A 15,000-nucleotide genomic window follows, 5' to 3' on the forward strand; every position below is an offset into this window, starting at 1 on the left:
CTCTGACGCCGCCCTCCTCCCTCTCCCGTCCCTCCTCTTCCCTCCATCTCCTCGATTTCTGTCCCTCCCTCTCGCTCTCTCTCGCTCCTCTTCCTCCTCATCTGCCTCTCTGCTTCCTCCTCCATCTCCTGCCGGCTTCTCTTTCCGTTGCATGACGGTGATGATTTCTTTCAACCTGAAGAAAAATGAGAAATCTAGTGAGGATAAAGAACCACAGCGACGACAAAACAACTACAGAAAGATGCAGAACTACACCTTCAAGACTGTAGGAGGGTGGAGCCATTTAAAAGCCAAAGATCCCACTGTCCCTGATCTGAGACTGTTTCAAATTGTGTGATTGTGTGATGTGCTCAGCAGCAGTTGTTCTTTATTGTGCCTGTGGTTTATACAAATGTACAATAAATCACACAACCATGTAAAGAAAAGTAGATGTTGCAGGAGTAGCACTTCTAGTAAAAGCTGTATATTGTATATCCATGTTCAGAAAAGAGGTTAAAGGGGAGAGTTATTTCTTTAAAATGTAAATACTCAGTCCCCACCTTGATATCTCCTCCTCGGAGCTCCCGACAGAGCTGACCGCAACCTTGGACCGGTTCCCCCGCGGGTCTGCTCGGCCGTGCCCGCTCTCCCCCCGCCGGCCGCGGGCAGGCTGTCTCCTCTGCTCCGCCGCTTCGGTCTGCATCGCTCCGCTTCTGAACCCAGTTTAGTTTTTATTATTTTTAACCCTGGGAATGAAAAACATCAGAAGCTGTGTTGGTACCAGGGGAGGACGCCTGGTTGCTCGGCCGCTGGTGTTGCCTTGACACCAGATGCAATCCACCCATCACATGAAGCTCAACCGATCTCCATTTACAAACCGACCATGTAAATGTTCACTTTAGTATTGTCAGAGTTATGTGCCTCCTCCAACAAAAGTCAGACTGTTGACGTATCATGTTGGACCAACTTGTAAATTCGGCATATATCAAACACACCGAAGACGCTTAATTCTACTTATTTTTAAACTTTATAATTCACAACCTTCATCCTCCAAATCTTTTAGAGATGGGCGGCGCTCAACGGTGTCAACACTATCCAGCTATTTTACTCACATTTAAGAGCTGCTTGACGAACCCTATATATGCCGAATTTACCACATAGTCCTAACGATTCACTAAACGTGTTAACGCTTGTTCTACAATGTCTATACTTGTGTTAGCAAACAAACAAAATCAAAGTCTTACACTTTGTGAAAGGGGTTATGTTGAGAACCAAATGCAACCCGAACAAAGGCCATTTTGACGGTTAATATTCAACAAGAACATCTTTGTTTGCTCTAAACTGCGTTTAACCAGTTAAACACGGTCTAAACCACCGACTATAATAACAACTTTATTAAGAAACCATGGAAATAGCTTGTAATGAACTTTAATAGCCACTTACTTCAACATTTAATCGGAAGCCGTTTGAATCCGACGCCATCTTCAGCGTCCCTACGTCATTTCCATATGAACTCCGGATTGGCTGGAAGACGGACCAATAGTGACAAACGTTCTCTAGTGACGAATCGAAACGTACACTAGAGGGCGCTGTGAGCTGTTTACACCGGAACCGCTGCCGTGAGGAAGAACAGGGTAAAGCAAACAATATGGCGGCGTCCGTAGAACACGTTGAAGCCGCATCCACAGTGACTGAAATGGATAAAACAGAAGCTCCAGAGACCATCAGAGACCCAGAGACCTCAGACTCGGAGCCTGCAGGTCAGGAACAAGACCCGGATCCTGACGAGGACGAGGACGAGGACGAAGACGAGGATGGAGGCGAGCCGCCGGGTCCGAAGATCCGAGACACCCCGCAGGACATCCGACTGGAGGCGATCGCGAACACGGTGGCGCTTCACCCCAGCCGGGATCTCCTTGTGTGCGGGGACGTGGATGGAGACGTGTACGCCTTCTCTTACTCCTGCACGGAGGGGGAGAACCGGGAGGTGTGGTCGTCCGGACACCACATGAAGTCCTGCCGCCAGGTGCGCTTCTCCGCGGACGGGCTGAAGCTCTACAGCGTGTCCCGGGACAAGGCCGTCCACCTGCTGGACGTGGAGCGGGGACAGCTGGTCACCAGGATCCGCGGAGCGCACGGAGCTCCCATCTACAGTCTGCTGCTGGTGGACGAAAACATCCTGGCGACCGGAGACGACGGAGGGACCCTGAAGGTCCGGACACAAAGTATTTCTCCTTATTTAAAAACAGTGTGTAAGCCAGATACTGAAGGTTGATGGTCTTTATGATCTATGGTGGTCTTTTAATAAGCCATGACTTGTTTTGATGGTCTGATCTGGTCTTGTAAGGTGGTCTTTTGATGATAACACGATCCATGTTGGTTTTTTCATTGTCCAAATTGGTGTTTTGATGGTCCAGCCGTGTGAGATGATCTTTGTAAGATCCAAAATGGTCTTTTAATGGTCTAGATATATCTCCCATGGACTGAACCAAATTCAGACCAAAGGACAATTTAGTCCAGATCCAACCTTTTGATGAAATTTCACATCAATGCCATAAAATCTTCTGAAATTTCTAATGATTTTTTTTTCTTTTTGTGTGTGTGTGTGTGTGTGTGTGTGTGTGTGTGTGTCTGAAGGTGTGGGATATGAGGAAAGGGACGGCGATCATGGATCTGAAACACCATGAGGATTACATCAGTGACATCGCTGTGGACCAGGCCAAGAGGATCCTACTCACCACCAGGTAACAACACTTTCCAAGAGAACCTCGTTTACTTTGACAATCGGGTCATTACTAATGAGTGTTGTGAAGTTAAAGGGTCAAACGAATGTTTCTGTGTGTACTTTACATCATGACTGACCAAAGGCCCAAAGCATGTGTCCAGTTCGTTTTAACAAGCTATGAAAGTCAACATGTAAGCAGGGACTTTTTGATGCTTTCAAAGACGCCTCAAGCTGCTCAGCCAACAGTGTAAACATGTTTCTCTTCATTATGGAGTCATAGGAGTGCCATAAAAAAAACAATAAATCTGTAAAAGAATAAGTAAATAAATGTGGAAATATAAACAGGAATAAATAAGTAAATAAAAGAGAAATATAAAAGAATTTTAAAAAATGCTTTACACCTGTTGCTTTTGCTTTTCTCCTAAGGTTAAATCAAAGGCAATGGGGGTAAACTGGGTTTTAAATGATACAATTTGGTCTTTGACTGTCCAAGCTCATGTTTTAATGGTCCAAGTTTGTCTTTTCCAAACTGAACAATCATCCAAACTGATGTTTTTGATGGTTTAAGTTTGATTTTGTAAAATATCAACAGTTACCAAAGGTTTGCTGTTCAGTAACAGCAAAGTCTTTTTAAATGTTCTAGTTAAATCCAAGCTCAACTTTGATCTCCTGTGATTTGACACAGTGGTGACGGTACCATGGGCGTCTTCAACATCAAGAGGCGGCGGTTCGAGCTGCTGTCGGAGTACCAGAGCAGTGATCTGACCTCAGTGGCGCTGATGAAGCGGGGGAAGAAGGTGGTTTGCGGCTCCAGCGAGGGGACCATCTACATCTTCAACTGGAACGGCTTCGGCGCCACCAGCGACCGCTTCGCTGTCAAGGCTGAGTCGGTGGACTGCATCGCCCCCATCACCGACAACATCATGTGCACCGCCTCCATGGACGGTATATCCGGTGAGTTAAGGTTATCATTGGCTCTTTTTGAAAGCTTACCTTCATGGTCTTAGGATAAACTGACCACGGCATTGGTCACGTACCTTTTGAGGTAATTCCCTTGTTAAAGCAAATCCTCTGCTGTCTGTTACTTTGCCCTGGGTTTCCTTCTTTGATGTTTCCCACCACATGGCAAGTTACTAAGTTGTGCCTGTTCTCCATCAGGGCCATCAACCTCCTTCCCAACCGGGTTATCGGCTGCATCGGGCAGCACGTTGGTGAACCCATCGAAGAGCTTGCGAAGTCCTGGGACTCCCGCTTCCTGGTCAGCTGCGGCCACGACCAGCTCATCAAGTTCTGGGACATTTCCAGTTTACCCAACACAACTGTCAACGAATACCGCAAGAGGAAGAAGAAAGACGGACGGATGAAGTCTCTCACCAAGAAAGCCCACGGAGACAACGACTTCTTCTCAGGACTTGTAGAGGAAACGGAAAAGAAGAAGGAAGAAGAAGAGGAGGAAGAGGAGGAGGATGATAGTGATAGCGACAGTGGCAGCGATTAAAAAGCTGTTTTGCTTAGTTTCATGTTTGTCGTTACTGTGCCTTTGGACAGTTTAGTCCTAAATGCTCAATGCTGTCGTCCAAAGTGCCTCAAAGTGTCTGGCGTATGAACATTATCATGGATGGCGTTGCGGCAAACACTAGTAGGTACAGAACTTCCAATCCCAGCAGTGTGTTGGTCCCTCATTTTAGACGGGTCTGTGACCAAGAAACAAACCATTGGTGACTGTTTGCAAATGGAAATATGAGGTTATAAACACAAACATGGTGGGATAAACAGTGAATCTCCCAGAAGTGTAAACACTCTTTATGTCAAATGCATACTGACTGTTGATGGACCAACTATTATAACAAATGATTGGACACTAAAATACTGGGAAATAATAACTCTGTAATGTTAAGGTGGGTGTTGAACCTCAGTGTTTTTGAATTGTTTATGTGAATCCTAGAATTGCAACTGGTCGGATTCATTATCTTATTTACTTATTCTTTGAACATTTTCTCAGTTTTCAAAAAAATAAATCAGCATTTGGCAAAATGTTGATTTATTTAGGCTGAAGCTGTTTTGGTTGCTTTTGTTTAAACAACATTTGTGAATGTTGGCTTTTTTCAAAAAGGGTTTGTTTTTGTTTTTTTTTTGTTCAATTAAAAAAAAAAAAAAAAAGGTGTTGTTTTGGTATTAACACCAAAAGTCTGGTATATGTATTTACAAATAAATAGGAACAAGCATTGAGAAAGACATTCTGCTAGCATTGTTAAATGTGAGATAGCGACAGTACATTTCATACATTCTGGGTAAATTTATATCAAAAATGTATTTGTATTAAATTAATTTAACTGATTAATTGTGTTTTATGTTGTCTAAAAAAGTTGTTTAAATGTATTCAACATATCAGTTCGTAAAATGTGAAAAGAGGTGAAGAAATTGAGTTTAAAGGGTTTACTAGGTGAGGTTTTCTATTAATAACGTGACACGCCTATAAAAATTAAAGTTATTTGATAAAACACAACTTTATGACAAATGCCTACGATACAAATGAAAGACTTTAGGTTTTCGCTTACAAAAATTAGGATATTTTGCGATTCGAGACGTTTTCCCCAAGATGGTACAATCGTCCCCGCATCCCTCTTCTCTCTGAATGGTATGCTCCAACCGCAGGCGGGAAAGCATTGAGGGTCACGTGACAAGAACAAATCAGCCAACATGGCTACGAGTCGGACAGTAGCTTAGTAACAAGAGCCTTCCTGTTGCAGCGAGGAAAGACAGAGGAGCTAGTTTACGGAGGATTGCTGCCCGGTTTTAGGTAAGTTTACGTGCTTCAAACGAACAACTGACAAAGCTAACGTAGAGCTAGCATGTTAATCCTACCGTTAGCAGTGACGTCAGGCTGGGTGAGCTAGCTTCTGTGCTAACATGTATGTAACGCCTGTATTTGTAAACAGTGGGTGGACATGCTGCTAAAAACGAAACCGCTGACACAATGCGACACATTTCACCGTAGAAATGTTTGTCAACGGCCTCTTTTCACTTTTAATTTCGATTGTTTGATTGACACGACGGGCTGTGTTGTCAAATCAGCACGACAAGCAAGAGTGACGGTTAAAAACTGGATCAAATGAACAGTATTTCCATTAACGTTAAAGCCCCTGAAGTCATGACTTACCTAAAGGAAATAAGCAGCATTTTTATAACATACTTAAACAAATTACCACAACAGAATAATAACTGCTGGTCTTTGTGGGAGCTTCATTTATATGTATTTTAGATTAATTTATATTGAAAGTAATTAAAAAATATTGTTTGAGTCCAGAGTGAAATATTTCCACCCAACAGCACAGGAAGAGGCAGTTAATCATAATGTGGTAAAGATGTAAGTTAAGTCTGCTCGGCCTGCAACTGACATTTATTTTCATTATTGATTAAGTGATTAGTAGATGAAACATTATAAAGAAATGCCAGAAAATGTCTCTGAGCTGCAGAAATGATTAATAGATTATCAAAACAGATTAACATCTGAATACTTGAGGCTGTTTGAAAATAAAACTGGCTTTTTTTTCACAGTTTTAAGATGAATTATAGGCAAAATTAATAATTAATTGATAAAATAATTCTCCAGATTAGTTGATAATGAAAATAATCATTAAATGCAGCCCTGAAATTAACATTGACGGTAACAACTCAAATCTGGTTCAGGGTCTGTTGAGTATTAGCTAAAGATGTATGTAAAAAAAAAAAAAAAAACTAAACAATTAATCCCGACAGAAAATTAGCTGGTAATTATTTTGATTATCAAATTAACCATTTAGTCACTTATGTAGGAAAAAGACCTTCATCATTCGTCCAGCCTCTTAAATGTGGGAATTATCTTCTTTCTTTTGAGTCATAGACAAAACAAGTCACGAATAATCTGTGACTTCAGGAAATAAACTCCGGACAAAGCCTTTATTACAATGACGCAATTGGAAAACAGTTTTATCTTTGTTGTGATGATGTCTGAGATCACACAGAGGAAGAAAGGAATTCACTGACAACAGTGGGTGAGTTCAGTCTAAATGGATCCTCTGTTTTCAGGTGACTGTGCAGCGGTTGATGGTTCGATTCCCTCTGTGTGCTCGGGCTTTGAAGCAGCGAGATGCCGGGGAAAAGCAGCGACAGCTTCAAACCGGGAGACCTGGTGTTCGCCAAGATGAAGGGCTTCCCTCACTGGCCGGCCAGAGTACGTACAAGTCACCCCACATAGAAACTGAGTCCATCACAACTGAGTGGAGTCTCGCTGAAATGTTAAAGGATTAGTTTTATATGTAATGTGATGCTTCTGTGTGTGTGTTCAGATCTGTAAGTCGGATGACGGATACAAGAAGCGAGTCCCGGTCTTCTTCTTCGGGACCCATCAGATGTACGTACACATCGTCTACATACGAGGGAATATCGACAGCAGTGATTGGTTGAACTCTGATTGATCTCTCCCCTCCCTCCCTCAGAGGTCACCTCCCTCCTGAGAACATCGTCCCCTACGTCGGCAACAAGATGAAGTACGGCAGCGGCGTTCGCATCAAAGGCTTCACCGAGGGCATGTGGGAGATCCAGAACTCTCCCGGAGTCGGCAGTAAACTCAAAGTCAGTGTTGTCTTTTTGTGATGCTTTTATAGTTATTTTCATTATCGATTAACCTGTTGAACTTTATTTCAGTTTAATTGTTTAGTCTATAAACTGACAGGAAGTACTTACCACAACAAAGATCTTCATTTCACTGTGACATAAATCAGGAAATCAGCACTAATGTTTGATTTGTCAAGTTTTCACTGGATTATTTGGTTCTGTAGTTTCCTCAGACACCAGCAAAGACCAACACACAGGTGACACCTCCCAAACCCACTTCTTCACCTAAAACTACACCTACTAAACTCACTTCGGCTCCCAAAACAACTAATGACAAACTTAAAAGCCCCCCCGCAAAATCAACTCTGAGTAAAACTCCTGCTGCGAAGCCCGACAGTAAACCACCACCACCAGCTGCTGCTGCTGCTGCTGCAAAAACAACAACACGAGCTTCTTTAAGATCCGCTCCAGACAAAACGACCGAGTCCCGACAGACTCCTGAAACTTCGGCTCCAGACTTGTCAGAGAGGACAGCGACTACAAGAAGCAGAAGGTCGGAGTCGAAGGCGGCGGCAGCGGCGAGTGGTGATCCACCTGCAGGAGGGAGGAGGAGCAGAAATACCACCAGCAGCTCTCCTGCAGCGAATGAAAAGGAGGTTTGTGTTTAAGTGTCGCCATCACTTAACGTGTAAAGTGAAAACACGTGTTTCCCAAAACGTTGGACGTTGAAAATAGATTGAATTACTGTAGTATCTTAACAAAATGTTGTGGAGTGTAGAAAAGAGATTTTATTTGACACAGAGCCTGTTAATTAAAGACATGATACACAAATCAATGAGTTTCGTTGTGTCTTCAGATAACGGCGAACGCCACAGCAAGTGAAACCTCAGCTGAAACAACGTCAGGCAAAGTGACCGAGGCCGAGAAAGCTGAACCCGACTGTGCAGAAGCTGCTGCTACAAGTCCAGCCGCCACCCGCAGCAGGACAGCCGAGTCCAAGGTAACTGCCCCGCCAGCGCTCCGTCCACAGGGGGTCCTGCTGGGAAAGACACGTCGCCAGGGACGGACGGATGACTCCTGGTGACGGAGGGTCTTGGTTTCGTCTAATTCTGGGTGTGTTTGGTTTCTCAGGTCGTTGCTGAGCAGCACAACAAGAGGACGTCTGCTAGTCCTGCTGTGACGACTCCAGGTAACTGACACACACACACACACACACACACACACACACACACACACCCCTTCACTTTACTGTGCTGAAGATTTTTGTCCATTAATCTTCACTCAACCTGTAAAGACAAAGTGAAAACACGTTTTCAGACATTATTGTAACTTCATCAGGAATGAGACTGGAGCTGTGCGACCTGGCGATCTGATATCCTGGACGATCTTACTGTGGCATTTCTCCGATGAACCACACAGATATTATATATTTAGATTAGGGTTGTGCCATCTTAACCGTAGTCCGATCGTTAGCCTGTCACATTGTGGACATTACCAAGATATGATCGTCACGTTACGTTGAGGGTTCGCCTTCTTTCTCGTCAGTGTGTAACCTGAGCGACGACAGGAAGATGACAAATACATTTTATGGCTGTAAAAACTAAATTGTCATCACAAATAATACGTCTCTCTCATATAACATATACACATGAAACTGTGGCAGGCAACTTAGATTTAATATTAATGTAATCCGACAAAAAGAAGTCAGATATCGCCTCGACATTTGTAAAGGCATCGCTGATCGTTCTGATTATCGTCGATCACCGATATCACCGTCCATCGACACAACCCTAGTTTAGATATTTGATTTGATTGGGGATGCGGGGGTCTGGGTGCTCTCTGACGCAGCTGTACTTTCTGCCAATAAACAATAATCAATAATCTTTAGAATGAAACTGCATCAACAGACGTCCAAGTTAAAACCGTCTCTTTCTCCAACAGCCAGTAAGAAAGTGAAGACCACAGAACAAACGTCCAGGAACAACAGATCACAGAGAGACCGGACAGATGAGAAGGAAGAGAAGACGTCACAGAGTCAGGGAGTCAAGAGGAAGACAGAAGAGAGAGAGGAAGAGGAGAAAACAGAAGAGAGGAAGTCATCCGCGAGCCAAGGAGTGAAAAGAAAGATAGAGGAAGAGGAGAGAGTGGAGGAGAAGAAGAAAACCAAACAGGATGAAGGTGTGGAAGGAAATCCAGACGTGATGACGAAAGAGAAAACAGAAGAGAAGAAGTCAGCGGAGGGGATGAAGACGAGGAGAGCCGAGAAAGAGGATCAGAAGGAGGAGAGGAAAACACAGGATGAAAAGGACGTGAAGAAAGAGGAGAGGACCAGGAGAGAGACGAGGTCCGAGAGCGAAAGACAGGGAGAGCGGAAAACAGATGATGGAGAAGGAGAGAAAGAAGAGATGAAGGAGGCTCAAGGGAGGAAGAGGAAAAGAGAGAAGAAGGTGCAGAAGAAAATAAAGGTGTGGGTGAAGATCGGAAGTGAGGGAGGGAAGAAAGAACAGATGAAGAATAAGAGGACAGAGGAAAAAACGAGAGAAGGGACGAAGACGAGGAGAGCGGAGAAGAAGGAGAAGAAAACAAAGGACGAAGGAGAGGAGGGAAAGAAAGAAGACACGACAAGAAGAGAGGAGAAGGAAGGAACGAAGAGGAGGAGAGAGGAGAGGGAGGTGCAGAAGAAAACAAAACAGGATGAAGGTGGGGAAGGGAAGAATGAGACGAGGAAGACGACAGAGGAGGAGAAGTCGGAGAAAGAGGGGACGAAGACGAGGAGAGCAGAGAAAGAGGAACAGAAGAAGAAAACAAAGGATGAAGGGGAGGAGGGAAAGAAAGAGGAGGAGGAGGAAGGAGAAAAGAAGAAAGGAGGAAGTTCTGTGGACGAGGAGGTAAATCAGCCAAACAACACGATGTCGAGGCGTCTCATTTATCATCTGTTTAACTTTATCAAAAGAATCGCATCATGTGATTTAGATATTGAAATTGTTCATATTGTGATTTTGATCATATTTCGTTTTAGTTGTGCAGCTCAAATGAAAACCTTCATTCTTCGTATGTAATCTTGTTTTTCTTTTCTCTGTGTGCAGCGACAGCGCCGCCTAGCGGCCAAGAGGGAGAGTCTGTTGAAATCTCTGAGAGGTCTGCTGAAGGCCGGGAGAGGAGCGAAGAGCTCTCAGTGAGGAAAACACACACACACACACACACACACACACACGGATCAGTTAAAGGAAGTGTGTGAGTGTGTAATGTTTGTCTTGTGTTGTTTTCAGGAAATCAGGGGACGGAGCAAAGAAGAAGATCGAGATCAAAAAGACGACGAGTCAGAAAACACCAGACAAGAGGAGCCTGAAAAAATCAACCGTCGGCAAGAAAGTCGTTGGAAAGACGGTGATGGAGAAGAAGAAGAAGAAGATGGTGAAAAAAACGACAGAGGTCAGACTGAAAGAAGAAAAGGACGAGACAAAGACGCCAAAAGGCCGAAAGACTACAGCAGAGAAGAGCGACAAGACCAGGAGTAAAACAGAGGAAGTGAAGGCTAGGGAAAAGGATATCGGGCAGAAGAAGGACGACAAAACAAAGACGGAGGAAAAGAAAAATGAGGGAGTGAAGGAGAAAAAAGGAGAGGACAAGAAGGGCGATGAAACAAAGCAGCAGAAAGACGAAGAAAAGAAGGACGAGAGGAAAATAATCGGAAAGATCGTGAAAGCAACGGCCAGACAGGGGACGAAGGTTCAGGTGAAGACGATGATGGGAGGAACGACGGCGGCAGCAGCGACAGTGGAGGAGGAGCAGAAGAAGAAGGAGGAGAAGATGGACTGCAAAAAGGTAGAAGAGAAGAAAAAGATGGAGAAAGAGAAGAAGTCTGACGATAAAAAGATGGAAAAAAGCACCGAGGTAGAGAGGAAGTCTGAAAGAACAAGAGCGGCGACGGAGGACAAAAAAGACAAGGACGTAACAGAGGTAGAGAATAAGAAGAAGGGCAAGGAGGAAGAGGAGAAATGCAAGAAGAGCAGTGAAGAGGAGAAGAAGAACGAGGATGAACAAAAAGCTCAGAAGGCGTCTTCAACATCACAGGAGAAGAAGAACGAAGCAGAAAAGAAGAAGAAAGAGGTGAAGAGCGAAAAACCTGACGAGGAGTCGCAGGAGAAGAAAGACGACAAACCTGCGGCGGATCAAAAAAACAAAACGGATGAGACAAAAACGAGGAAGAATAGCGTGGAGGAGAAGAAGGACGACAAAGAGACGACAGACGGAGCGGAGACGTCGGCGGAAACGCCGGCAGAGACGCGGCAGGCCGAGTCCAAACCGGACAAAGAGGCAAAACCAGAGACGACGAGTGCAGAAGAAGAAAGCAAACCAAAGAGCGATTCGTCAGACGGAGAGAAGGTGGAGGGGGAGGAGCAGCAGAAGAAGAGCTCGACCATGACGCTGACGGACTCGACTCTGCACAGAATCCACGGAGACATCCGGATCTCTCTCAAGTCCGACAACCCGGTGAGACACGCTCATATCAGACCGGGTCATTCACACATTTCTGTTAATGAATCAAACGACTTTTAGTGATTTTTACCACCTTTAATAATAATAATTCCTCCTGTTTGTTTCCGTCCGTCCTCCAGGACGTCAGTAAGTGTCTGGCGGCGTTGGATCAGCTCAGTATGGTTTACGTGACGTCCCAACACGTACAGAGACACAGCGAGCTCGTCGCCACCCTGAGGAAGGTACGCAAACACAATTAATCAATGAATCAATTAGTTGGATGGAAGACAACGAATCTGCAATTATTTTGATAATCCAATAAACGTTTAAGTCGTTTTAAAAGCAGAAAGTCAAAACCTGAAAACTGTGTTAAAGTTCTTTAATGTAAGTATTTCTGTTGATGTGTAGATGCGGTCCTACAGAGCGAACCAGGCCATCATGGACAAGGCCTCCATGCTGTACAACCGCTTCAAAAACGCCTTCCTGGTGGGGGAGGGGGAGGAGGTGGTGAGCGCCGCCTTCCTGCGCTCGCTGCTGGAGGAGAAGGAGCGGGAGGAGGCCCAGAGGGCGGAGCTCTGCAGGGAGAAGGTGAGGAGGGAGGAGGTGCTGCAGGAGGTGAAGAGACGCATGGGGCAGGTGAAGGAGAAGAGGAGGAGCGACGGAGGAGGGGAGGAAGAGGAGAAGACAGAGGGGGGGGTGCAGAAAGAGGAAGATCAAACAGAAGGTAAGTCAGTGAATGTTTGTAGTTATATTTAAAATAAATACATGAAATAATTTTAATAGAATTTATGGCGCTACGAATTAGATTCTTAATTTGGTTTTACTAAACGGTTCCAACTTACTAGCTTTTTTCCCCAGTGCAAACTTTGCTGATGAAGACCATGTGATACAGTTGAAAGCCCTGAAACAAGCTACTAACCAGATTTTAATATATTATATCAATAATGAACAATTAACCTTAACACATAATCATTCATTTATTCAACAATATATTGACAATTATTATTGTTTATTAATAAATTTATATGAATTATTATTGATCGAATGTATAGAAAATGTAGACTAGATTTTTTTATTTTTTTTTTTACTAAATTAACTGGATAAGTTCAGTATTTTTTCTCATGTTATTCAATAAAAGCTTGATCATGATTAATGAGTTTTTAACTTTGTAGAAAATATTTGAAATATATATTTTCATTAGATTTATTTTATTATCATAAATTACCAAGATAACACAATTCATTTTTTCTTTTACTAATTAATTTAGAATACATAGATATGTTCTTATACATTTTTCATTTGTTAATTTTTTATTATATTTTATTACAAAGAAACCTTTGCAAAAAGTTTGTGTCTTTATTTGTGTATTAATTGTGTTTCTCTCCTCCTCCCCTCCCCCCACAGCTCCAGTGGACTCTTCCTGAAGAAGCCTGGACTGAACCAACTCCCTGCTGAGGGGTGTGGACCTGAAACAATCCCCCTACATGCACAATGAGAATATCCACAACCATTTACCTCATCACACACACACACACACACACACACACACACACACACACACACACACACACACACCAGTTTATCACTCGTACAGCTGCTGTTTGTTTCCTGTTGTGTCAGCAGGAGTTAACCATGTTTGGGAGGTCTGTCACACCTGAGCAGGTATACTTTGTTTACCTGTTGTTGGTGTAGCTCATCCTGACGTATAAACTCCTGCTAACGTTGCTGCATTAGCACAATTCAGATTATTTTTAATTGGTTTTATACTGACTGAAAGTGACTCATATTTACCAGGACACTGTTTATCTCCTTCCACTAACACACTTTTTATTTATTTTAGTTTTCCGTCATGACATCAGCCACATGAGCATTACATACATTAACATTAACATTGTCCTTAACCTTTACCTGTCTTCTTAAAATAACCTAATCTGAGACCTTAATTATCTCTTGTGTGAAATGTTAAAACTCTTTTCTTTCTGCTTTTTGGATGTACCTGTACTGTACCTTTAATCCCTCGACATAACCATAATCTACCTCTGTTGAATATAATCTGTTATGAGGAGAAGGTTTGTGTTCTTCAGTTTGTTTTTATTTTCTAAATTTTGCAGTGTAGTAAGACTTTGTAAATTCACATTGTTGCTAACGCTCTTTAATCGTCTGCCTAGAAGCATGAGTATAATTAAAGTTGAAAATCTGCAGCGTGTTCGTCCTGTTCAGGGAGGATAGGAGACGACGGGGCTGATGGGAAATGTGGTTTAATTTGGAATGTGCATTATTTTAATTCAGTGTCATATTGGTGTTAAAACGACACTCGCAGCAGCTTTAAACTCTGTTACAGCATTAACATTCACACTGGCGCTGCTGGGGACGACCCGGTGCCTTGCTCAAGGAACCACAGCAGTAGATGAACGGTCAGAGCTGCTCAGTGTTTTTTCTTTGTACAGTAAGATATTTTATTCTGTATTTTATTGTGACAGTGAGATGTGTCTATTCTTTTAAATTTTGCAGTTACAGTTTTTTTTTTGTTTTTTTTAGATGCTGTTACTGACTCTTGTGTAAATATGTAATTTTTACTTAGATTTTTAAAACACCGTTGTACAAAGTGGAAATGGCGTCTCGAGTCGGATTATTTCACTCATTAAAGAGTTTATTCAATATTGACTTTTCTTTGTAAAATTATCATTATGTCTAAAAGTTACTTTTTCCTGTTAAATTACAAGTTCACTCAAAATGACTGAAATTACTTCGTTCTCAAATATAATATTTTTCTCAATTATTTTCTTGAAAGGTTTCAACATTATTCTCTAAAACATCAAATTACAACTTTACTCTTGAAATATTGACTTTCTTGAAAATTACAGTATATATTGTAATTAGAAAAAAAGTCACTAAATCAAGACTTTCATTGTATTTTTTTATAACAACTTTATTCTCAACCATTTTCTCAAAATCATGACTTAATCCTCAAATATTGTGTTTTGACTCTAAATTGTGACTTAATTCTCCAAAATAAGACTTTGTGGTGTACAATTATGGCTTATGACTGTTTACAGCCATATGGCCATAAATGAGTGTAGAAAATATGAAATATAACCCTTTGCTTCAGCTTGAAGTATCTTATTACAGTGGTTCAGGTAAACAGTGGTAGGAACTTTTTTTTATATGTATTATGACTTAATTTTAAATAATTACTTTCTATGAAAATAGTTATGTTTACA

At 42.5% G+C, this 15,000-nt stretch overlaps 4 protein-coding genes across 4 annotated transcripts in view; 3 read left to right on the plus strand and 1 right to left on the minus strand.

Moving 5' to 3' along the window:
• Positions 1–1,466, minus strand: part of LOC130164373 (coiled-coil domain-containing protein 171-like) — a 12,370-nt gene extending 10,904 nt beyond the window's left edge. Inside the window, exons 1-3 of the mRNA XM_056369062.1 lie at positions 1,423–1,466; positions 540–725; positions 1–175 (exon numbers count right to left, since the gene is read on the minus strand). The exon at positions 1–175 is cut by the window's left edge and continues 96 nt beyond it. Of these exons, the coding sequence (XP_056225037.1) occupies positions 1–175; positions 540–682 (318 nt within the window). The 5' untranslated portion in view covers positions 683–725; positions 1,423–1,466. The remainder of the gene's footprint in view (positions 176–539; positions 726–1,422) is intronic.
• Positions 1,467–1,618: 152 nt separating this feature from the next.
• Positions 1,619–5,041, plus strand: wdr55 (WD repeat domain 55). The gene is made up of 4 exons (XM_056369065.1): positions 1,619–2,191; positions 2,617–2,723; positions 3,390–3,668; positions 3,863–5,041. The coding sequence occupies exons 1-4, from the start codon at positions 1,628–1,630 to the stop codon at positions 4,200–4,202; spliced, it is 1,290 nt and encodes a 429-aa protein (XP_056225040.1). The 5' UTR covers positions 1,619–1,627; the 3' UTR covers positions 4,203–5,041.
• A 345-nt stretch (positions 5,042–5,386) lies between these two features.
• Positions 5,387–14,443, plus strand: LOC130164250 (hepatoma-derived growth factor-related protein 2-like). The gene is made up of 13 exons (XM_056368862.1): positions 5,387–5,504; positions 6,773–6,917; positions 7,033–7,097; positions 7,183–7,318; positions 7,525–7,956; positions 8,157–8,300; positions 8,432–8,489; positions 9,242–10,188; positions 10,387–10,475; positions 10,570–11,794; positions 11,920–12,021; positions 12,188–12,503; positions 13,184–14,443. Exons 2-13 carry the CDS (start codon positions 6,834–6,836, stop codon positions 13,201–13,203), a joined length of 3,618 nt encoding a protein of 1,205 aa, XP_056224837.1. The 5' UTR covers positions 5,387–5,504; positions 6,773–6,833; the 3' UTR covers positions 13,204–14,443.
• LOC130164277 (tetratricopeptide repeat protein 39B) overlaps positions 14,062–15,000 on the plus strand; it is a 22,688-nt gene continuing 21,749 nt past the window's right edge. Inside the window, exon 1 of the mRNA XM_056368913.1 lies at positions 14,062–14,193. The gene's annotated coding sequence lies outside the window, so the exon portion shown is untranslated. The remainder of the gene's footprint in view (positions 14,194–15,000) is intronic.

This window comes from Seriola aureovittata, chromosome 23 (assembly GCF_021018895.1).
Source record: "Seriola aureovittata isolate HTS-2021-v1 ecotype China chromosome 23, ASM2101889v1, whole genome shotgun sequence".
NCBI lineage: Eukaryota > Metazoa > Chordata > Actinopteri > Carangiformes > Carangidae > Seriola > Seriola aureovittata.